Below are 25139 nucleotides of genomic sequence, written 5' to 3' on the forward strand. Positions count from 1 at the left end.
ACCCACCTCCCCCCTCAGCCCAGGACCCCAAGCCTCCGAGGAACTCTCCATTTCCTGCCCAGCTCCGCCCCGAACCGCCGAAGGCCCGCAGCGCAGGCGCCTCGGGGCCCCGCCCCGCTACACGGGCTCAGCCCCCATTGGCCCAGAGGCTGGGGGCGGGACGCCCCAGCCGCCGAAGCAGGGGTGATCATGTGACTCGCGGGGGCGGGGCTGCGCCGGCCGCTTCCCAGCCCGGCTGAAAGGGCTCGCGTAGCCGGCCCTGTCGGCCCTTACAGCGGTCAGTGGGCGGCCTGGCCCCAGCTCCCCTCCCGAGCCGCGCAAAGGGAGCTGCTCCTGGCTCTCGTCCGCCCCCCAGGTTTGCTTTCCTTCCCTTCCCGAAGGTGGGCCCCGAGGTCCTCCGCCGCGGAGGCTGCGGCCGCCGGGAAGCCCAGAGCCGAGTGTCCGGAGACTAACCGGAAGTGCGGTCCCAGGCGGAGGGGCGGTGCCGGCGGCTGCCGGGGTAAGCGCGGCCCGCGGGGCCTGGGAGGGGCGCGGCCGCGGGGCCCGGAGGGAGTGGGAGGGGGGCGGCGGGACCAGAAAGCAGCCCCCGCCGCCTCGCCGGCCCCCGGCCTCCGCAGGGCAAGAGCAGCCTCTGCTACTCGCCGCCGAGCGGGGTCTGTGACCCCCGGCCGCCCGACGGCGGACCGAAAGACGGTCAATGAAAAGTTGAAAGAAGAGAAGCTCGGTACGGTCGCTCCTGGAGATAATAGTGAATATTAATTACCAGGCACTTTTCTAAGCGATCTGTATCTCTTCCTACGGGGGGGAAACCGAAGGACCTTGAAGTCCACCCCCTCCCCCCAGCATCTTAAAGGTAGAGATTAGTTATATTGCCCTCAAATGTTCAGAAGAACAGAACCATCTGGTTTTCAGCCGCCTTATAACTATTCTTGGAAAGCTACATTGTATATAAAATGGTACCGTATACACTTGTCAACTACGTCTTGGCGTGTAGAGTGGTTAGAAGAATGGGTCCTTGACCTTAGAAGTTGAGGTAATGCAAACAAAAGATAATTAGCAGAAAGAAAAATTTTAACAAGCAAGTGAAACAGGACTCAGGGCTTTCTTAAGTTAAAGTTAGTCATTGTCCAGAAGGATTCTTGGTGTTTTGTCTAGAGCTGGTTGGGAAGGACCTGAATGGCCGCCAGCAGCAGGTGCCTCTTGGAGGAGAAACAAAATGTAAGCAAGTGTGGGAAGAGGTAAGATGTGGTTGAAGGATGCTGACCAGACTGGGGAGTAAATGGGAGCAATATTTAGATGGCCAGCTCCAGAAAAAAAGACAAATTTCACCAAAAAACTATACATTTCTGCGTTATTGATTTTTCCTCCAGGAGAGGGCAGAATTGCGTGCTGTGAATACTTATGGACCAGAGACCTTTTGAAGCCAGAAGGAACACTGTCTCGAGTCTTTGTTGTTCCCGTAAGTGGCATACCAGGTTGCGTGTTTCTAGATAAGTGTGGATTTGGGAGGGGGAAGGAGAGGTGGGACTGAGGGCCTGCCTAGGATTGGGAGAAGATAACATGAAAAAGGGATTGATACTCTCTTAGCTCCTGAAATAGCAGAGTGATAAAACTGGATCTTATTCCACTAACCTGAATGTATTTTCTACTTTTTTCCAACATGGGTCCTCGAAACAGGCTTGTAGTAATTGCTTCTTGGTTGATTTGCGGCCCAGAACAGGCAGTATGCTCAGTGCTTGGGCAGACTCCGTAGTTAAAAGTTAAATGTAAATCGTGGCTCTTCGGCTGACTAGCTGTGAGTTGTTGGGTGATTATTTAACTGCCCTTAGCATCAGGTTTTCTATCTGTTAGGTGCAAATATGGGTATTAATATCTATTTTATAGAGTTCTTGGGAAGATTAAATGAGACAGTCCATGCCATCAATTAAAAATAAATGAAGGGGGGGGGTCAGCGGGGGGCTCAGTCAGTTGAGGGTCCGACTCTTGATTTTGGCTCAGGTCATGATCTCACAGTTCTGTGAGTTTGAGCCCTGAGTCTGGCTCTGCTTGGGATTCTCTCTCTCTCCCTCTTTCTGCCCCCTCCCATATCTCTCTCAAAATAAATAAGCTTTAAAAAAGTAAAGGAAAGGGGGTAATCCCTAGCCTCAGGCCTGATACGGTTGGCATTACCTGTTTTTTAGATTAATGTTCTATCACCTTTGTCTGTTTGTCCCATGCATCCTTAACCTTGCGCTTTGAAGTTCTAAACTCAGTTTCTCTGCCTGGACTTTTATTGCCTGCCTGCTTACTCTGCACGCTGTGACTCTACCGATGGAAGAGAGAACCAGCGTCTTGCTAGGGTGAGATAAGAGAAACCTCTTGGAAGAGGGTACCCTGAAGCTAAGACTTGCAGGATATGTTTGAGTTTGCCAAGAGGACCAGCCAGGGCTGCTAGCCTAGCCGGTTGCATTGCCACGGGGGTTCTCAGAATTATGACGGCCCTTTTTTTTGTCGTGCCGTTTGGTCATAGGTTTCATTCAACGGCGTAGCCTCAATCCTGGGGATATTCCAGGGGACAATAGCCTAAGGCCTAACCCTAATGGAAGTTATATTCTAGTAGGAGGGAGAAACAAATGAACAGGTATAAAATCTGTTCCACATCGTTGGGTGGGAAGTGCTATAAGAGAAATGGAACAGGATAAGAGGACCCCGCTATCTGACATAAAGTGGTCCAGGGCGTGCCTCCTTTTGAGGAATTAATGTTCAGAGACTGGAATCAAATAAGGAAGCATGCTACCTGGGGGGAGAGCATTCTAGGCAGAAGGAACAAGTGCCAGAGTTTTGGGGCGGCTCGCAAGGCTGAAGGTAGGCAGGGGTGACACAGGACGTCGGACAGCGAAAACCAGGCTTTATTCTGAGTGTGCTGCGAAACAGTTGGAACATCTTGGAAGAAAATAATAGAGCCTGTCATTCATCGAGCATCCCTTGATTCTCAGGCATGGAGCTGGGTCCTTGGTGGCAGCGTCTCAGTTGTCATGGCAGCTCCTTAAGGCAGGCCATGGTACCTTACCTATTTTATCACAGGGGAAACGGAAGCAGAAGGAAGGTAAGTACTTTCCTTACCCAGGTTCCTGCGTCTACAGGGGAGCACAGTGGGAATTTGAACCAAAACCTGATTCCAGAACTTGAACGTTCACTGTCAGCACAGTATATCAACTCACTGCTACCGTGTTCTTTAAAAAACAAACGAAAATATCTGTTAATTTGGAAATAATTTCAGACTCACACAAAAGTTGCAAAATCATACAGAGTAGTCCTGTACCCTTTGCCCAGCAGTCCTAAATGTTACCGTTGTACTGTGTTTGCTTTACGACTCTGTGTGTGTCTGTATTCACCTACATATGCATCCATGTGCATTTTTTTCCTGAACTTTTTGAGAGTAGGTTATAGCCATAATGATTCTTGTCAAACTATGAGAGAATGAAGCCCTGAAGTCTTACGACATGCTAAGCCCTAAAGTCTTAAGAGAATTAAGCCCTAAAGTCCTAAGGTATGTCATGAATTAACTGCTTTCTTATGCACGTGCAATGCTTCTAGCTACATGCCATTCTTGGGAGAACTGAAAAAACAGTTACTCAAATCATTTTCTGTGGAGCTTCATTCTTTCCTCGAACCCCAGGTGAGAGAGCCTGTCCTAAACACTCAATAGTTCCTGTCTTAAAAACAAGGCTGTTCTCTTACCATTACAGCTATCAAAGTCAAGATATTAACTCATATAATATTATCTTATTCAAATTTAACCCATTGTTCCACTAATGGCCTTTTCAAGAAAAGGGAAAAACCCGGTTCTGACAAAGATCAATCCACCACCCCCCCATTTCATTTAATTGTCATATCTTCTTGTTTGTGGCACACATATCCTCAGACTTTGTCTTTCATGACCTTGACTTTTTTAAGAGTTCAGGCCACGTATTTAGTAGGATTTCCTTCACTTTGGGTTTGTCTGATGTTTCCTCATGATCAGATTCAGGTTATACGTTGTTGACAAGGTGGCCCAGGGGTGCATTCTGTACTGCACATTCTAGTAGGAGGCAAGTTATATACCATGTTACTGGTGACAGTGACTTTGATCACTGGGTTTAAGTCGTGGCTTCCAGGTTTGTGTCCTATGAAGTTACTCTCCTTGTCTCTGTAATTATTAAATATCTAGTAGGGAGATATTTTCAGATTGTGTCAATATCCTGATCTCACAAACTTTATACCCACTAGATTTTTACCTGAAATAATTCATATTCTTCTTTTGATTGGACATTGTGACTTTTAAAATTACATCTTTTCTTCTACATTTAATTGTTGGCTTTTTAGTATAAGAAAAACTCCCTTCTCTATTCGCTTTTTTTTTTTTTTATACATATAGATTCATGGATTCTTACTATGTTACTAACTTATTACTGCTTGTTTTGATGTTCTGTTTGTTCCGGATTTGTGTAGTAGCAGCCCCCTCGGCCTGGCTCCTGGGTCCTTTTCCCATCTTGTCACCACTTCCTGAGCACTTGCTTATTTTCTGGCACAAGGTGCTCCGGGCTCATCTTGTCCTTTCTAAAGCCCGGAATCGACATTTCTTCCAGGAGCCCTGATCGCTTTCAGTGGAGGATGGTGTTTAGAAACAAGACCTGAGTGCTTGGTGTGCTCCTTACTACTAAGATTTCATGCTTTCTGTGACCTTTCAGCAGACATTATTAGAAAGATAAGATAAACGTGCACTTTGACACATACATGCATTTCTGTGTTCTGTATATACTTAAAAACTTGATCTCTGGGGCGCCTGGGTGGCTCAGTTGGTTGAGCATCTGACTTCGGCTCAGGCCATGATCCCACAGTTCATGAGTTCGAGCCCCACACTGAGCTCTCTGCAGCCGACACAGAGCCTACTTTGGATCCTCAGTCCCCCCCATCCCGCCCCTCTCCCATTCATGTGCTCCCTTCCTCTCTCAAAATAAATAAATAAACTTAAAAAATGTTTAAAAAAATTTGACCTCCTGATACTTCTAATTCCAGTTAAACACTAGAGTTCTCTTTTCTATATTTGTAACTCCCTTCTCTGACGATAAGGAATCTGTGTGCCATTTTGCCAGTAGTATATTTACTTATTTGTTCAGTCCTAGGGTATACAGTAGGTAGTATATCTTCACCACCACAGGGGGGAAATAGCCCTGCTAATTAGAGTGCAGTAATTGTTTATAGTTCTTTTTATCTTCAACTTGGGTTTATATTCTTAGTATCGTATTAAAGTACGATTTGAGTTTGTCACCTTCAGGGTATTCTTCATTTGAAACACTGACTCATTTGTTTCGCTTGTATTACATTGTAACATTTTGCTCAGGCATCTTGCCTGTTTACTTACTGAGCATGTGGAATGTAACAGTTGTGAAAGTAAAAACGTGCAGGTTACAAACAAGGTAGGTTCACAGAAGCGGGACTCTCCCTCCATCACCTGTTGCCACCAGTTCCGTTTTCCTGTGCTCTTACTGCGGGTTCGCCCCCCACGGGATAGTAGCCACGCGCCTTAGTGTCTTCTTTCACCTTTTCCAAAGCTGTCTGTGGCCAGATGAATAGATACATGTGTAAGTTTTTTATTTCTACTGCGTTCTTACACAAAATGGAGTGGATGTTTTTCTTTTTTCCTTTTTGAGAGTGGGGGGAGGGGCAGAGAGAGGGAGAGAGAGAACTCCAAGCAGGCTCTGTACTGTCAGCCACGAGCCCCATGCGGGGCTCAGACCCACAGATGGTGGGACAGTGACCCGGACCCTTAACGACTGAGCCACCCACGCACCCCACAAAATGTGGCGTGTGTTTCTCGACTGTTGTTTTTTGAAATTTATGGTATATCCTGAAAATCATTTCGTGTCAATTCACGAAGGTTTTCTTCCTTGTTACAGGTGCGTAGTACTCCGTTATACGAGGTTTGTTCAACCACTTTGCTTCACATGGGCGTTGAAGTGGTTTAAATATTTTCAAACCGCAAACCTTGGCTACGGTGCACAACTTCAGGCTTGGATATGTTTAAATTGTTGGAGATGTATCTTCAGAGCCGATTTCTAGAGATGGGACCGCTGAGTCAGATATAAATGCAGATCTAGTTTTAGGAGCTCTGCCAAACTCCCGGCCAGAGCGTCGTGTCAGTTGGCCTTCCCTCTAGCAACACAAGCGTGTCTGTTGCCCCACAGTTTTGACAACAAAATGCGCTGTCATACTTTTCAATGGATGCCGGCCTGATTGGTGAGAAACAATATTTCACATACCTTTTTTAATTATTTCATTTTTTTAAATAGACGTTTTTGAGAGTACTTGCAGGTTCACAGCAAAATTGAGTGGAGAGTGCACGCAGCTGCCTTACGTCCTCTCCCCCCCCCCCCCCCCCCCCAGCCTCCCCGGCTGTCAACCTCTGGGACCAGAGTGCTACATCTGTTACAACGGAACCTACATTGAGATGCCATTATCACCCAAAGGCCTTGATTTACTTGAGGGTTCGTTCTTTGTGTTGTACATTCCGTGGCTTTGACAAATATATAATGGCGTCCGTCACCATTTATGGTGTCACAGAAGAGTTTCACTGCTCTGAAAATCCTCTGTGCTCCGCTTACTCATCCTTCTCCCCAACCCCTGAAACCACTGATCTCTTTCACCAATGCCATAGTTTTGTTTATTCTAGAATATCATGTACTTGGAATCGTACAGTTTGTGGCCTTTTCAGGCTGGTTTCTTTCACTTAGCAATATGCGTATAAGGTTTCCCCAGGGCTTTCCCTGGGGAACATTCCTATTTCAGCTCTAAGCAATGTTCCGTTGTCTGGATGTGGCACCGTTTGGTTATCCTTTCATTGACTGAAGGGCATCTTTGGTGCTGCCGAGTTTTGGCAATTGTGCACAGAGCTGCTGTAAACATCCTTGTGCAGGTGTTTGTGTGGACATCACGTTTTCAGCTCCTTTGGGTAAATACCAAGCAGCACAGTTGCTGGATTACGTAAGAGTGTGTTTAGTTTTTTTGTGTTTTTTTTTAATGTTGATTAATTTTTGAGAGAGACCGTGTGAGTGGGGGAGGGGCAGAGAGAGAGGGAGACACACAATGTGAAGAGGCTCCAGGCTCTGAGCCGTCAGCATAGAGCCCAGCGCGGGGCTTGAACCCACCAACGGTGAGATCATGACCTGAGCTGAGGCACCCAGGCACCCCAGAGTGTGTTTAGTTTTGTGAAAAACCACCAAACTGCCTTCCAGAGTGGCTGTACCATTTTGCGTTCCCACCAGCGATGGACGGGAGTTCCTGTTGCTCCACGTCCTTGTCGGCATCTGGTGTTGTCAGTGTACTGGATTTGGGTCATTGTAATTTTTAGTGGTATCTCGTTTTAACGTTCAGTTCCCCAGTGACGTACGATGTGGAGCATCTTTTCATATGCTTATTTGTCATCTGTACATCTTCTCTGGTGGGCTGTCTGTTCAGATCATTTGCCCTTTTTTTAATCAGGTGGTTCCTTGTTGGGTTTTAAGAATATAGAAATGCATTGTATATTTTGGATAACAGTCCTTTATCAGATGTCTTTTGCAAATATTTTCTCCCAGTCTGTGGCTTCCCCCAGTCTGTGGCTTTAGACTGTGTCTTTTACAAAACAAGTTTTTAACTTAATGAAATCCAGATTGTTATTTCTTTCATAGGTCATTCCTTTGGTATTTTATCTAAAAAATTGTCTTTATTTCCCCCGTGTTATCTTCTAGGAGTTTTATAGTTTTGTGTTTTACATTTAAGTCCATGGCCTATTTTGAGTTCATTTTTGTGAAAAGTGTAAAGTCTGTCTATTTCGTATTCTTGCAGGGACGTCCAGTTGTTCTTGCCACATTTGTTGAAAGACATCTTTCTGGATTGCATCGCCTTTGCTGTTTTGTTGAAAGATCAGTTGACTACATCTATATGAGTCCATTTCTAGACTCTCTTCCACTGATCTATTTGTCCTTTTACCAATACTACATGGGTTACTGGAGCATTGTAGTAAGTCTTGAAGTTGAGTAGTGTCAGTCCCTCAGTTTTGTTCTCTTTCAATAGTTTGTTGACTATTCTGGGCCTTTTGCTCTCTGTATAAACTTTAGGGTCAATTTGTTGATAGCAACAGAATAACCTGCAGGGATTTTGATTGGAATTGAGTTCAACCTGTGGATCAAGTTAGGAAGAATTGGCGTCCTGACAGCATAGATGTCAGCATATCCATGAACATGGGATTTCTGTTCATTTATTTAGTTATTTTTTATTTCTTTCATCAGAGTTTTATGTTTTCTTCATGCATACATAAGTTAGATTAATACATAAGTTAGATTAATACTTAAGTATATCATTTTGCATAGGTGCTAATGATGTTGTGTTTTTAACTTCAGATTCATTGCTGGTGTGGAAGAAGGTGATTGCCTTTTGTATGTTATCTTTGTATCCTGCATGCTTGCTATAATCGCTTAATTAATTCCAGGTTTTTTGTTGATACTTTTGTATTTTCTACACTGACAGTCATGTGATCTGGAAGCAAAGATAGTTTATTTTTTCCCATTCTGTATAATTTTTATTTCTTCTTCTTGTCTTACTGTATTATCTAAGACTTTCAGTATGATGTTGAAAAGGAGTAGTAAGAAGGGACATCCTTACCTTTTTCCTTGTCTTAACTGGAAAGACTCGAGCTTCTCACCATTAAGTATAATATTAGCTATAGTTTTCTTGCATTCTTTATCAAGTTTAGAAAGCTCCTGTCTATTCCTAGATATTTCATGTACTGTTAATTTAAATTTCTGTAAATATAAGTGAGATTGAACATCTTTTCATATGTTTGAGAAACATTTTTCTATCTTTTTTGTGTATTTTTTTTTGCCTATTGTTCTATCAGGTTTTTAGTGGTTTTTTTCCCTCAATTTTTAAGAGACCTTTATCTAATAGATGTAAATATCCGTTTGTCTCAAATATATGTTACAAACATTTTCTTTCAGTTTGTCATTGACTTTTGACTTTGTTCTTTCCTTTTTACACGCAAAATGCTTTTATTTTAGTCAAATGGCCAATCTTGTGTCATAGGCTGAACACCTTTCTGTACACTGAGGTTATCTGTATGTTTCAGTACCTGTGTGGTTTCAACGTGTTAAATTCAGATCGCTGATCAGTTTAGAATTGGTTTTGGTATGTGATGTGGGTATAGATCAAATTGTATCAGTTTTCATGTGACCATCCTGATGTTCTGACATCGTTTATTAAAAGTTCAGCGCCTGGGAGGCTCAGTCGATTGTCTGACTCTTGATTTTGGCTCAGGTCACGATCTCACAGTTCATGAGCTCAAGCCCTGCATCGGGCTCTGTGCTGAGAGTGCAGACCCTGCTTGGGATTCTCTCTCTCCCTCTCTGTCTCTCCCCCACTCATGTGCTCTCTAAATAAACAAATATATAAGTAAGTAAGTAAGTAAATAAATAAATAAATAAATAGTTTAGCTTTTCCCTGGTAATTTGAGACATAACCTTTATTGTATACTAAATGTCTATGTATGTTGATATCTGTTTCTGGATTTTTATTCTATTCCACTTATCTTTTTATGTATTCCTGTACCAGAATATTAACATTAGAAGCTTTATACTATATTTTAATGTCTCATAGAGTTAGTCACCCCCCCAATCTTTCTTTTCATTGTTTCCTAGCGATTCTTGCATGTTGGTTTTCCCAAGTGAATTTGAGTAATAACGGTAGCTCAGGCATTCCTGATATGTCTGTGAAGCGTCAGAAAGTATGTACTTTAGGTTTTGGGGGCCATATGGTCTCTGCTCAACTATTTAACTCTGCCTGTGTGAAAGGGCAATATGTTAATGAGTAAGTGTTACCTTGTTTCGGTAAAACTTTATGGAAACAGGCTGCAGGCCAGAATTGACCTGTGGGCCATAGTTTGCTCACATTTGGTCTGGTTCCATGAAGAAGCATATTATTTCTTGTTGTAATTGCATTAATTCACACATCTTTTTACGAGGAACCAACATCTTCATTATATTGAGTCATTCTATCCAAGAACAAAAGATACCTTTCCGTTTGTTCAGGTCTACTTTTAGGTCCTTCGGTAGTGTTTGAGAGTTTTCCTCTTCTCTATTTTACAAAATTATTTATTTTTGCGTATTTTATATTTTCTGTTATCGTACAAGGAATATTCTCTATCATTGTATGCTCTAGTCGGTTGTCTGTGCACAGAAAAGGGCTATTTGTTTCTGTGGGTGAGTTTTATATCCTGCTGCCTTCTGAATTCTTTTGAGTCAGTTTTAATGTTGATTCTAGAGTTTTCTAGTTATACTCTCATATATCTCCAAACAGATATAATTTTACCTCTTTTCAGTTATTAAACCTCTAATTGACTTTTCGTTTCTAATTGTGTTGGCTAGTACTTCCAGCTCAGAGTTTATTAACAATGGAGATAGTGGTCATTCTTGACTTGTTCCTGATATCATTGGAAATGACTAGTTTTTCTCACTTAGGTACTGGCTGTAAGACTAAGGAGTGTATATTTTATCATTTAAAAGGGAGTATTTGTATAAAAAATAAAATGAAGTATTCATTAATTCCTACTTTCTTGAGTATTTTTATCAGGTATGGATGTTGATTTCTGTTGTGAGTTCCTTCAGTATCCATGGAGATAATTATGATTTTCTCCCATAGATCTGTTAACATGCAGTGTTATGTTAACGGATTTCCTAATATTGAACAAATCTTGCATTCCTTGAATAACTCCCACTTTTGTCATGATATATTACTTTCCTTAATGTGATGTTGGATTTTTGTTAGTACTTTTCACTTTAATACTGGGCTACAAAACATTTTTGTACTCTTTGTCAGGTTAATTGTCAACGTTAAACTATTTTCACAAAAAAATTAGAAGTTTTGTTCATTTTTAAGCGCTCTGGAAGATATTTGTGAAACATTAGGTTTATTTGGTCTTTGTAAGTTTGTTAGAATACTCTTCTGAAATCATCTAGGTGCAGGAGTGCCTGGGTGGCTCAGTCGGTCGAGTGTCCAGCTTTGGCTCAGGTCATGATCTCACAGTTCGTGAGTAAAAAAAAAAAAAAAAAAAAATTTTTAATGATCTAGGTCTAGTGCTTTTTTGTGGGGTAATTCCTTAACAACTTTGTTTATTCTGTGCATATTAGTGTTCTAAAACTTTCTGTCTCTGAAGGGGGTGATTTTGGTAAATTGTATTTCGCCAGGAAACCATCTGTTTCATAGGCTATCACATTTATTTGTGCAGAAGTCTGCAAAGTGATCCGGTGTGTGTATGTGGGGGCGGGGTTTGTTTGTTTTAGCTATTATTTATTCCTTACTTTGTAAGCATGTACTTTCTCCCTTGTTTCCTCATTAAGTTAGCTAGTAGTTTATCAGTTCTTTACGTTTTTTCCAAAGTAGGATTTTGATTTATAATTAGGTTGTTTTTCTCTTCAGTTTCCTGATTTCCGTCTTTAATTTTATTTTCTTCCTTAATTTCTTTTGATTTACCTTTTTTTTTTTTAGCTTTTTTTAGCTGAGAATTTAGTTTGTTCATGTAATTCTTCTTATCGATGTAAAAATATTTAAAACTATGAATATTCCTTGGTCACTGCTTTAAATTTATTCCATAGATTATAATCTGTAATATTGTTAATTGTCAATATTTAGAAATTTTGTTTTGTCTCCCCATTTGCTGAAGAGTTGTTTTATTAGTTTATTTTTCCCCATTTAGGAGGGGCTTTTTTAATTTGATGTTTCAATAAATTTCCAGTTTGATGTCACTTTATGGAACTTACTGATGCTCTCTTTGTGACCTACTATATGACAGAATTCTGTGACTGATTCATGTGTGCTTGAGAAGAAAGTTTATTTCCTGTTATTAGGAGATAACTATCCTTAGCTATCCCTAAGATTTACTTACTAATGTGATCAAGTTTTCTGCATCATAACTTATTTTTGTTCTACTTTGTATGTCCATTTACTGACCGTGGAATGTTAAGTTTTCTTATTAGTAATGTGTGTATCTCTATTTCTTGTTATGTATTGTAGTTTTTGCTTGATGAGGTTGATTGCTGTGTGATTTGGTGCAAAACCATAACTGTTACAAGTCAAGCTATAGTATATGGCTTTCAACATTATCATGTTTCATGTTTTTTGGCCGAATTCTCTTCCTGATATCTTAAAAAAAAAAACAAACCCTACTTTTATTGTTCTGTTTGCCCCGTATCCTTTTTTCTGTCCCTGTGTTTTCAGCCTTTCAAATCTTTGTTTGAGGTGTCTCTTGTGTTTAGCATATAGTTGGGTCTTGCTTCTTGAGCCACAGTAAAAATTTTTTAATAGGTGAGTGAGTCGGTTAAGTGTCCAACTTTGGCTCAGGTCATGATTTCGCACCTCGTGGGTTTGAGCCCTGCATCAGGCTCTATACTGACAGCTCAGGGCCTGGAGCCTGCTTCGAATTCTGTGTCTCCTACTCCTATTAAGATAATAAATATACTTATTTTAAATATTACAATATTTAATATTTTATTAAATAAAAATAATAAATTTTTTAAAAAATTGTAATGGGTGAGTAAAACAACTCATTTATCGATATGATTGATGTGTTTGGTCTCAGCGTGATCATGTTATTTATACTTGTTTTTTCCACTACTTGTTGCTTTTGATTAAAAAAAATCTAGAATGTTTCGTTTTTGTTATAATGGCTACCTTGGAACATAGATCTTTTTTAATGCCTTGGTACCATTTTCTTTTTCTTTTCGTAGTTTTTTTTCTTTTTTTTTTTTTTAAGTTTTATTTATTTATTTTTGACACAGAGAGAGAGTGGAGAGGAAGAAAGAGAATCTCAAGCTGATAGGACAGAGCCTGATGTGGGGCTCAAACTCACACACCATGAGATCATGACCTGAGCAGAATCCAAGAGTCGGACGCTTACACTGACTGAGCCCCCCGGGCACCCTCTTGGTACCATTTTCTTATTTAGCCTTTAATTATCTGGTTTTTCAGGTTTTGGTAGTATCCCTTAACTCTCACCTGCCATTAATACAATAACCAGTGAGGTTATATTAGTTTTTTGTTTCTTTTCCTAGTTTTTAGTTGAATTACGTCTATTTTACTAGAATGTGAAATATTTAATAAGACTGCTAATTCAGCAACACTTTACCACTTTTGTCATTGTGGTAAAGTTTTGTGGCATTGTTTTTCTTTTTTTGTTTTTTCTTTAATGTTTGTTTATTTTGAGAGAGATCGAGTACATGCTCCCAAGCAGGGGAGGGGCAGAGAGAGGGAGAGAGAGAATCCCAAGCAGGCTCCGAGCTGTCCGTGCAGAGCCCGATGCGGGGCTCAGTCCCACAAGCCATGAGATCATGACCTGAGCTGGAATCCAGTAGGATGCTTAACCTAAGACTGAGCCACCCAGGGGCCCCTAGATGGTATTTTTATTTTCCTTTTTTCTAAAAAACTTTTTCCATCATCTTGAAGGACCTTACATCCCTCTCTGCTCCTTTTCTCCTTCACGGTGCAGCCCAGAGGGTTCCTGTTCTTTCCTTTTTACTTTCCTGAAGGATCGCCACCCTGGGACTGCCTCTAAGTGTGTGCAGGCTGAGTCCCTTCCTTCTGTCCTGCTCTGATCAGAGCTTGAAGAAAACATTTTCTACTTGGAGTGAGTTGTGTCCATCGTAGACTGGTTCCAACGCCCCGGCCGGCCAGAAGCCTGCGTCTTCGGCCGGCCCTGCTCCCCTCGCCCTGCTGCCCTAGCCCTGCTCCCCTCGCCCTGTCCCTGCTCCCCTCGGCCCTGCCTCCCCTGGCCCTGCTCCCCTGGCCCTGCTTCTCTTGGGCCTGCTCCCCTCATCCTGGCTCTGCTCCCCTCAGCCCTGCTCCCCTCGCCCTGGCCCTGCTCCCCTCAGCCCTGCTCCTCTCGCCCTGGCCCTGCTCCACTCGGTGGCTTGCCGCTGAGAGCTCACCCGAGGCATTTGGGGAAGGGGTGTGTTTGTTCGGTGCATTTGTTCTTGTCCTTACAGAGCTAGAGGCATGCCGGGGCGGTGTGGGTGTGCGTGTGCGTGTCTGCGGCACCGATACCCCCTCTCTAACTCTCTTTTCTTCCCGTGTTCTGTGTAGTTCTTCCAGAAGTATTCTGTTCTTTTTCCATCCTTAATCCGTTTTCTGTCCCTCGACCGAAGTTAGCATGAAGCCCTTGTCATGGAAGCGCACAGGTTTTTCTGAAAAATCTAGTTGAACCACGACCTACGGCTTCCCTGACCTCTCGTTTCGGCCCGTGTGGAGTTCAGGCCGGGGGCTGCTAAAGGGAACAACAGCAACAACAGCAACATCAACATCAACAGAAACTGGGTTGTGCTTGAAGTTCCCGTCTTTCCTGACCCGCGTGCCGTTTCCTTTCCAGAGTCCTCGGGTAGCTGGCCTGTGCTTCCTGGCCAGGTTTCACGAAGATTCCGAGGGGGGCCGAGGATGGCCTGTGTTTATTACCCCGTCTTACCTGGAGCCAGAGCCAGGAAATAGGTCGTCCGCGTGGTGGCAGCTCTGGACGAGCGTCACGCGGAGCCTCTGCCCGGCCCGTGTGTTGTCTGGGTCCTGATCCCTGGTGGCAGCAGGACCCTCGAGGGACCTGAAGCCTCAGTGGCCCGGAAATGGCGGGTCCAGGCTGCTGAGGGAAGGAGTCGGGGACCGGCCTGGGCACTCGCACTCTCGTGCCCGTCAAGTGCCCGTCATCGGCCGCCTCCTGAGTTGCGTGCGGCCGAAACAGAAGGCGGCTGGGGCCGGTGTAGACTCTCGATGCCCCAGAGCCTGAGGCCTGCCCGCAGCACCGAGTAAAGTTGGGCCTTGTTGCTGTGCAGGTTGTCCCCACGGCTGCGGATGGGGCGGCCTGCGTTCCTGCGGCCAGGGTGTCACCTTTGCGTGTGTCTCTCCTGAGAGTTGGCCTTGGGGGCCCTTCGCCTCCGTGTCAGAACCCTGAGGAGGACGTAGATTGTGCAGATGGTTTTCAGATTCTTGTCCCCTTTCTGGAGAGCCACACGGGATGGGTTAGGACGATTCGTCTCTCAGGACTCAGTGTAAGGGCTTGTGGGAGAACACCCTTAAGTTTTCTTAAGGAAACTTTACCCGTTTTCGGAGTCGTTGAGTGAAACGCTCTAGCGCCAAGTCCACTCGCCTGTGACCGTCCCTGTCATACCCTCATGTCTTACAGAAGGCCGGCTGCCGAGAGAGACCGGATTCGCGGGGCCAGGAAGCCAGGCGCTCTCCCAGCTAGCTCCCAGGTAAGCCGCCGTGTCTAGGCCTCAGCAACGTGCGTCCTGTCTCCGGGACTGAGCCCGGGCACAGCGACACTCGGCCCCCTTCCTTCCCCGCGAGGACACAACAGTTACCAGGGTGGGGGGAGGCAGGGGGAGTGGTGCACGCACCGGAGGTGCCTGGTAAGCACCTGCCGTGTGCACGGGAGAAAGCGCACACACGACACCCAGACGTCCTTGTCGTGCTTCAGCCAGAGGCCTCAACGACCCGAGTACATCACGTATCAGAAGATGGCAGACGCGGTGGAGAAAAGCAAAAAAGGGGTTGGGAAGCCGGGAGCATGCGGGCAGCTCCCTGTTTTAAACGCGGGGGGTCGGGAGAGGCCTCCTGGGAAAGAGACATTTGAAGAAACAGAGGAATTGAGAGGGCGCCGGGCGCACCCCTGGAGGAAGAGAGCTAGGGACCAGACCGGGAGGGGCAGAGGCCCTGGGGAGCGTGGGTGAGGACAGCCCGGAGGCCATGTGGCCAGGTGGGGACGTGCGATGGGGACCCGCAGGGAGCAGGCCGGTGAGAGAGCAGGTGGGGGAGGCCGCGGGGTCAGCAGAGCCTCAGGCTGTTCTGTGGGGGCACAGAGGACTTGCCCTGTTGTCTGGGCTTTTTCTTTGTGTCTTTTCAGAGAGAGTGTGAAAGGAGAGGGGCAGACAGAGAGAGTCCCAAGCAGGCTCCGCCGGGCTTGATCTCAAGACGCTGGGATCAGGACCCCGAGTCATGACCTGAGCAGAAACCAAGAGTCAGAGGCTTAACCGACCGAGCCCCCCAGGCGCCCCCACATTCTGTTGTTCTAACACGAGTTCCGCTGGCCGCGGAGTGGAGAGTCTGAGTGTAGGAGGTGGTGACGGGAGGGTGGCCTGAGTTCTGGGGCTGCCGTGATGAAGTGCCACAGACTGAGTGGTGTAAGGAGCAAATTTATCTTCTCCCGGTTCTGGAGGCTGACGGTCCAAGATCAAAGCGTTGGGCTTGGTTTCTTCCGAGACATCTCCTTGGCTCGCGGCCGGCGAGAGAGGCAGTTGGGTTCTCGTTCTGAGAATGGAGCCAGCGAGTCTGCTGATGGCTCCGTTGTGGGGTGTGAGGGAGAAGGTCACAGGAGGACTCCAAGGCTTTGGCCGAGGACCTGAAAGAACAGGAACGGAGATCGGGTGGCCGGGGGCGGAGGAGGCCGGGTCTGTGCGCCACCGCCCCGCCTGTGCCGAACTTGTCTTTGACGGTCAGTAAGGCAGGAGCAGACACGAGGCGTTTCGTTGCAAACCCTGGTGAATAAGCGTCCTTTGTGACACTTCAGGCTTTGGGGGTCGACGATGGCAGCCCCAGGCTACTTGGTGCTTCGTGCGCTGTGTGTTATTGTTGGTAGTTTCTGGATCACTCTTTCCGAAGAGGCCCCCGGTCCCTCAGTGACCGCGGTAAGTGTCCCGCTGCAGACACCCGCTTAGTGCTCCGAGACACGCGCGCAGGAGTCAACGAGGTGACCTCTGGCGCTCGGCGCGCTGGTCAATAATAGGAGTATTCATTCTCTCGTGAAGACAGAAATGGGCTCACTTTGAAGATATTTTACTGGGTGGCAGAGGTCCATTTGATGGATCAGGTTGGTGACCTTGTTCCCTAGGGTACCCATCATCAAACGATCTGGGAGTGTAAGGAATTCTTAACGCTACCACGAGAGTCATCTGGAACTTGTAGTTTGGACCCCCAAAAATGTCACGTCTGGAACGGCTTTGATGATCACGGTGACGTGATAGGTTTTTTGAAATCGGAGGTGTATACTTAACCGTAGTTAGCATAAGCGTGCTGTCTCTTGTTCAAGCTCACCTCCTTCCCCTGCTCCGAGCCGTTGACTTCACTGCTCTGGTAGCCGTGAGTCATGTTTCTCTCTCATCCTGTCCTTCTGCCGTAGTTTCAGCATTACATTTCTTGTGGACCCGTGTCTGCGCTCGAGAAACCGCACTCACTACTCCCACCCCATTCCGTTTTCTCTCATCCCCTAAACCTAAACATTAGAACTTTTTTGAGCTGACATTTGAAGCCGTGGTATTTCTTCTTATATTTATAAATAACTTTTTTTTTTTTTTCTATCACAACGGCCGTCTCCGTGCCCTGCACATGGAGAGCTTACCGAACTGTTGCAGGGAAATTGGAAAACTGATTAGCAGACTGATGATGCAGAAAGCCCTCCACCTTCTAGATCCTTTTGACTCCTTGTTTTGTCTGAATTCAGGTGGCCACTGCTGCTGCCACTTCTGGAGCTGTCGTGTTTTGGGTTCTGGTCCGTTACGCTTACTAGCGTGCTATACTCAGCCCTCCTGCTGTTTTCATGTCACCTGAGTGTGCGGGTGCCCAGTCCTATGCGTCACAGCTGAGGAACCATGGACTCTGTCCCCAGAAGAGTGTACATACACCAAGTGACCTTTGCATCAGCGTTTTCGTAGGTTACTTTAGGTGTCTGTGGATGCAAAATAACTTCTGTTCTAGCTTTGAGCACCTATTATGCGCTATGAGGAGCTGTTCGGCCTCTTGATTATTCGGTTGAAGCGAGGGGAAGGGGAAGAACCCTGGTTTTGAGATCACCCAGGTTCATAACAGAAATATTCCTGACTGGTCTTTTCCTCAGATGTGTCACTGACCGGTTTCGTATTAGAAAAGAGGAAAACTAACTGGGGCACCTGGGTGGCTCAGTCGGTTGAGCGTCCACCTTCGGCTCAGGTCATGATCTCACAGTCCGTGAGTTCGAGCCCCGTGTCAGGCTCTGTGCTGACAGCTCGGAGCCTGGAGCCCGCTTCGGATTCTGTGTCTCCCTCTCTCTCTGCCCCTCCCCTGCTCGAGCTCTGTCTCTCTGTCCCAAAAATAAATAAAAACATTAAAAAAAATTTTTTTCTTTAAAAAAAAGAAAAGAGGAAAACTAACTGATTTCAACCCTTGTGATAACTAGAGCATTTATGGACTCTGATGGAGAATTTCTGTCTTTTTTGCAGTGATTTTTAACTTTGAACATTCTTTTCTTAGTCACAGGAGTATAGATAATATTTCTTCTTTGTCTCACAGGGTTGAAAATACCAAGTAAGGAATTAGTGTATAGGATGCTGGAAACTTGTAGTGACGAACTGCTCATGACTGAAAGGCCTAGAACAGATGTATCTTTCAAGTTCTTACCAAGAAAACAGCTATGAAGAAAATGATGGGTCAAGAAGACCAGTGGAAAACTCCCTAGGAGAGAGCCATAGAAAATGTGCGCTTCGGAAGAGAGACATAATCAGAGAACTCAGAAAAGGAAAATATATCATGTATGCCCTCAGAAGGGTAAAAAGATTTTTATTCATGTGCATGAGATTACGCAAATAGATGATCAGCTATACCAGTGCCTTGAACGTGAGCAAAACTTGTGTGAACGCTTAGCTCTTATTATGTGTGAGAGATCCCACACTGGGGAGAAACCTTACAGATGTGATATGTGTGAGAAAACCTTCGTCCAAAGCTCAGAGCTGCTTTCACACCAGAGGGTCCACAATTACGAGAAACCTTATAAATGCAGCAAATGCGAGAAGAGCTTCTGGCATCACTTAGCCCTTTCGGGACACCAGAGGACACACGCAGGTAAAAAATTCTATACCTGTGACATCTGTGGCAAGAATTTCGGCCAGAGCTCCGACCTGCTTGTCCACCAGCGAAGCCATACGGGCGAGAAGCCGTATCTGTGTAGCGAGTGTGATAAATGCTTCAGTCGAAGCACGAACCTCATAAGGCACCGAAGAACTCACACGGGTGAGAAGCCGTTTAAGTGTCTGGAGTGTGAAAAGGCTTTTAGTGGGAAGTCAGACCTCATCAGCCACCAGAGAACTCATACTGGCGAAAGGCCCTATAAATGCAACAAGTGTGAGAAAAGTTACCGACACCGTTCAGCCTTCATTGTTCATAAAAGAGTTCACACTGGGGAGAAGCCCTATAAGTGTGGCGCCTGTGAGAAGTGCTTTGGCCAGAAATCAGACCTTATTGTGCATCAGAGAGTCCATACGGGCGAGAAGCCGTATAAGTGCTTGGAGTGCATGAGAAGCTTTACGCGGAGCGCTAACCTGATCAGGCATCAGGCAACTCACACTCACACTTTCAAATGCCTCGAATATGAGAAAAGCTTCAGCTGTGGCTCAGACCTTATTGTGCATCAGAGAATTCACATGGACGAGAAACCGCCCCAGTGGTCTACATGCGAGGGTGGCTTCCTCCTAGGCATGGACTTCGTGGCCCAGCAGAAAATGCGAACTCAGACCGAAGAGCTGCGTTATAAGTACAGCGTGTGCGATAAAAGCTTCCACCAGAGCCCAGCCCTTCTGCAACATCAGACAATCCACATCGGTGAAAAACCGTATATCTGTAATATGGGTGACAAGGGTCTTGAGCTCAGCCCTCCCCATGCATCCGAAGCCTCACAGATGTCTTGATCAGACAAGGAGTTATAATCCCATAGAAGGTGTATGTACGTGTCCGAGAACTCATAAGGTAAAGGACTCCAGGCGAATCTCAGACTTTCCTCGGAGCTCAGACTTCCGTGGGGACCAGAGAATGCAACTGTGGGAAGTTGAGAAATGGTTTGCCCAGAGAGCTACCCTAGCAGGACACTTTTATCAGTCACTCGAGTGAGAAACCTTACAAATACCCTGAGTTTTGGAAAACCCGTAGTCCAAGCTCACAGCTGATCACCCACGAGGGGATTCGTACAGGTGGGAGACCTTGCAAATGCAGTGAGTGTGAGAGAACTTTCTAGCGGTGCCCGCCCCCCCTCATCCCACGAGAATTCACACCAGAGGACTTTCTAAATGCCCTCCGTGTCAACAGAGCTTCAGACAGTACGCACATCGCATCGGATGTCAGAAAGCCCACGGTGGGGAGAAACCCCAGCGAGTGTGTAAAAAGCTTCTAACAGAACTGTGACTTTTTTTACTCTTCAGAGAAGCCATACTGGTGAAAGTGTGTCTATTTGTCTTGAATGTGGCAAATCCATTCATTGGGAGAGCCTCCTTGGGTTTGCACCAAAGAAACCCAATCTGAGGAAGGACCTTACAGAGTCTCTGAATGAGAAAAACTTCTGTCAGTGATCCGCTCTTGTGGTATCCCGGGGCACTCACACAAGTGAAAAAGCCCCTGGAGTCTGAAAAAAGCCTTGTCAGAAACTCTCCTACCTTACCGGGTCCCAAAGAACGTACTCTGCAGAGAACTTTTTGCCAGTGAGAGATCTAATTGTGTGGACTGTGTACATATAATAGGTATGAAGAGAACTGTTCTCATAGTTAGTTGACCCATATGGTAGAGATGACTTTTAACGGAGTCAGTATGTAAACAGTTTTTAGATCCCCAGGAGCTCGTTCTGGGAGGAGTGAGGGCAGATCGCGGTAGGCCTCATGGGTAACTCAGGTAAAGATGCTTTTCTTTTATCTGAACCACTTAATGATTACTTTCGCTTTTTACAATTTGGAAATCCAATAAAGGAAAGGACCGTAACCTTGTGATAGAAGGTGTGACATGTGTTACTGTTGGGGGAAAGGATTGTATTGACTTTGCCTCTGTCCCTTTTTTATTCTTGACCAGAATGGGGACTAGCGTGTTGATAGTAGCCTGGGAACCATTTGCTAGTAGTGAAAAGAACTGAACGGCCAGGGAGTAGTGACCCTAGATCGAAACTGTCCCCCCAGGTTCCTCCTTCAGAGGGCCAACCTCATAAAGAGGCAGAATAGTCAGCTTGTGTATTTTCGTGTGAGTTAAGGCATCCCCTCAAAAGTTTCCTTTCCCTGAAATACCTTTGAGATGATCGCTGGTTTTCGAAATCTCCGCTTTAGAGATTGATTTCTTTCCAACTCACAAGTGCAAATTTCAGCAGAACCGTCATGACGTTGCTAGCGTGCACGTTGTTGGGACCTTATCACGTCTCTTTCAGTGATGAGACCCGCTCTTCAGATCCTCGCAGGCTGATTAAGGGAAACCAAAAGAAAGGTTTAAGCCTGAGCAGGCACAGAAAAGAACACATAATGATGCATTATTAATGGAGGAGCTAAACTTCTTGATTCTGATTATCCCGACTCCAAAGCTGGTGTTCTTTTCACTCTGTTACCCTGCTGTTGATAGCAAATCAAGCCCCATAATGATACGCTTTTCGTTTATTTCAGTTCTGTCAAGAAAAGAGAATACTTTTTATTCCCAGGGAAAGGATTGCAGTCACCACAACAGAAGGTATCTGTTTGGCTTGGAATGTAGGATTCTAAATGCTAGAAGGGAAAAGTAGTTGGCAAATTCATCAGAGGTTTAAGGATGAGCACGTATCTGCAATTTACCAGGATAATTATGATTATCTTTAACATTCTCTAGAAATACTATAATTAATCCAGGGATTATTAACGGACAATTCTGAGGGGTTTTTTCCTTCCCTCAGATTAAAAGACATTTAATATAAATCCTTAAGATTCCTCCAGTGTTTGGGACTATAGACTGGTGAGTCAGTATGTTGTTGCTAGTCTGGGTTCTCTGGTTTATTTTAACAAATCCCCGAACTCCAGAGAGTGTTGGCATTTGGACTCATGGGTGGCCAGTGGCTACCTTGTGTGTGGCTCTAAGCTTTGATCCTAATGACTGGTTGATGATCTTGATAATCTTAGGGTCAGTGGATAGAGCATATAGTGATAATAAGGAATCTGATTCTAGGGGATTTTTTGTTTGTGTTTTCGTTTTTGCTTTTTTGTTTTTTTGTGTTTGAAAACAATTGCTGGAAGTTTATTCGATCTGATGTGTTTTAGTAATTTTCATACACAGCTCTTACACCATGAAAAGTGGCCCAGTGTGACAAAACACGCAAGATGTATTTGTTTCTCTTCGGTGCAAATCATGCCCGTCACTAGTACATGTTTGACAGTTGTAATACTTAAAATAGTATTGGGCGTATGGCCTGGTGGTGATGACCGTTAGTCCGTATGGCTACTTGTTAGTCATTAGAACTTGGAGAAGGGGACAGAGTTTGTATCGTCGCCAGGGCAGTGACTCGCCCCTTCTTTCAACTAATCTTACCGGTAATTGTCTCTCATCTTTACGTAAGTTAAGGATGGACCATCCCTCAAAAGGAGAACATTAGGAGTATGAGACAGGTCTGAGGGTGAGGGCTTTTAACTGTGGGGGAAAAGGTGTTGGTGTTGTTCATAGAGCATAACCTGAGGTTGGAGAGGACCACTTGGGAGCCTGTAACCTAAACTAGAAGGTAACTTCTGGGATGGATGGAGGTTCTCTTGAGACAGTGCCAACCTAAATCTACCTCAGGTAAGTAGTTAGAGTACCTTTCAAGATTTCAGACCAAACGAGACACTTGTATTCAGTCAATGTATTCCTATGCTTTAATGTTTTTGTTTTCCCTTAATTCTTAAATAAACTTTTATTCTGAAAAACTCTATTTTTGTCTCTACTAAGAAAAGGCATTTCCCCTACACTTGCGTTAGAATAAAGCCGATATGGAGGAATCCTTCCACAGTGGACACAGATCAGATCATTGCAATGCCCACGTGAGTATCTTAGAATGTCGCCAGCTCTACCTTAATTAAATACACAAAACAAAGGACTAAAGTTGACATTCACATGGCCCTTCGGCCTGGTAGAGGCGATCAGGGCCATTAGAACAGCTCTAGAGTTCCAGGAGTTTTTGAGGCGAAAGCGGAGAAGTGAACGGAAACCTGGAAGGAATATTGTCTCTGCTCTGCTGTGGATATTGGATCCTTCTGGAGCCTCTGCCGGGCATTACCTAAATAACACAGGAGAGAGTCACCGCTGAAACTGACCATATTTGGGGCTAAAATTCAGTAACAGCAAAACATCTGTTTATGTGAGTCACCTGCAACCTCAAAATCAAGACAAATTTTGAATTTGAAGTTTGAATTTAGAGGGGCGCCTGGGTGGCGCAGTCGGTTAAGCGTCCGACTTCAGCCAGGTCACGATCTCGCGGTCCATGAGTTCGAGCCCCGCGTCGGGCTCTGGGCTGATGGCTCAGAGCCTGGAGCCTGTTTCCGATTCTGTGTCTCCCTCTCTCTCTGCCCCTCCCCCGTTCATGCTCTGTCTCTCTCTGTCCCGAAAATAAATGTTGAAAAAAAAAAATTAAAAATTTAGAATCCGCCCGGGGCGCAGTTCTACCTCTCCCCTTGGCGGAGTGGTGTCGGCGGGGTGGCTCCGAGTTTCCCCCCGTTGTCACGTGTGCCTCCGTTTGTATCTGTTTGCTCCCCCAATGGAATAGGTTTCAGGGTTTTAAGTGGCTTTTTCATTGTGAGGAAAGAAGAGGGAGGTATGACAGCCAGCGGACGAAAAGGGGAAGGGAAAATGGCCCAGCTTCGGCTTGTTTTCCTTCTGGCTTGCGGGTAGAGAGGTGTGCCCCAACGAGGCCTGCAGCCCTCCTGCTGCTCTGTCCCCGGCCCGACATTCAGGTGGGCAGTGCTGAGACAAGCCTGGGGAAGCAGCCATTTCCCTTGCAAGTGACGGGGACAGAAGTGATGTCTCTGGAAGTGGAAGAGCGAAGGTGCGTCCCAGCGCCCACAGAAGCCGTAAGTGTTTGTCGAAAATAGTTCTTTCTCCTTGAGGGAAAAAACAGCTTGTCACACAGTAGAAGCTTGCTCGTTTCATGCCCCAGGCGACAGCTTTGGCCTCGCCTCCCAGTTGGACTCTAGAAGCAGTGGGGCAAGCTGAAAGCGGTTGACCCTTGCCGAGGCCGTCCTTCTGTCAGGCAGGGGAACCTTGACACGGAGGGGCTGCACCTGCTAAGGTCAAGTAACTGGCGGTTAAGGTCTAGCGAGGAAAGGAGAGGACCCGTGGGGTAGCTCCTGTTTATTATGTTCCGTGCCCATTTTGAGAAATCTCCGCAGCCCTCGCGTACCTTAACTCCTGGCTCAGAAGGTTGCCTTAACATATCTGAAAACAAGGAGGAGCCTTTGTATGAAATCCAAAGTGGACCTTCCTGGTTGAATCCAGCCCCTGTTCTAAACGGGGAGCCCCGACGTGCGGGCGGAGGACGTTGGAGCTGCTCGTGGTCGGTTCGGGGGCGGCAAGGCCTTAGGGTTCGCCAGTGGGCCGTTCAAACCCTGTGTTTCTGGCCGAGCGGGGGACTGACGGAGTTTGGAACAGTCGCCGCTGGCCTCCTCTGCCCTCCTCGGCGCCCCCATCGGATCACCTACACAGAAAAACAAAATCTGGCAGTCAGGGCCCTCCTGACCGCTTCAACACAAATCTTTTTATCTATCCCGCCTTTCTTCTCCCAGAGGAATAAACGTGCTGACTCCTTTAACCTGCCCAGCCCATGCTGCCACCGCCTCTGGAACCTACTTCATTTGTCTTTTCTGTAGGTTTTTAAAATTCATTTCCTTCATGGAGATTTTCCCTCATGTGTTCAAATATGTGCAGATGCCCTTTTGAGATCAAGAGTCAGAAGCTTAACCGACTGGGCCCCCCAGGCACCCCCGAAGTAGTTTATCTTTAAATTGGTATTTAAGTCATGGAGAAAAGGATCATTCATTTGAAATGTGCTTAACCCATTAAGGGTTGGGGAAAAGGCATTAAATTCCCACCACACCCAATCTAAAAAACGGTCTGGAGGGGTTTCATTAGACAAAATGTACTATTTTCTTTTTTTTTTTTTTTTCAACGTTTTTTTTTTTTTTTTTTTTTTTTTTTTTTGGGAAGAGAGAGACAGAGCATGAACGGGGGAGGGGCAGAGAGAGAGGGGGACACAGAATCAGAAACAGGCTCCGAGCCATCAGCCCAGAGCCTGACGCGGGGCTCGAACTCACGGACCGTGAGATCGTGACCTGGCTGAAGTCGGACGCTTA

At 45.5% G+C, this 25139-nt stretch overlaps 1 protein-coding gene across 4 annotated transcripts; it reads left to right on the forward strand.

Moving 5' to 3' along the window:
* Positions 1-221: 221 nt before the first annotated feature.
* On the forward strand, positions 222-22726 carry ZNF322 (zinc finger protein 322). Of its 4 annotated transcripts, none has more exons than XM_030316912.1 (5): positions 222-499; positions 1156-1238; positions 1371-1459; positions 15212-15281; positions 18349-22726. In XM_030316912.1, the coding sequence occupies exon 5, from the start codon at positions 18531-18533 to the stop codon at positions 19737-19739; it is 1209 nt and encodes a 402-aa protein (XP_030172772.1). In that variant the 5' UTR covers positions 222-499; positions 1156-1238; positions 1371-1459; positions 15212-15281; positions 18349-18530; the 3' UTR covers positions 19740-22726. The 4 variants fall into 4 exon arrangements, with proteins under 4 accessions (XP_030172772.1, XP_030172773.1, XP_030172771.1 ...); XM_030316913.1 differs by having other exon boundaries at positions 1156-1218; XM_030316911.1 differs by lacking the exon at positions 1156-1238.
* Positions 22727-25139: the final 2413 nt, after the last annotated feature.

The sequence above is a fragment of the Lynx canadensis genome, chromosome B2 (assembly GCF_007474595.2).
Source record: "Lynx canadensis isolate LIC74 chromosome B2, mLynCan4.pri.v2, whole genome shotgun sequence".
In the NCBI taxonomy this organism is placed as follows: domain Eukaryota; kingdom Metazoa; phylum Chordata; class Mammalia; order Carnivora; family Felidae; genus Lynx; species Lynx canadensis.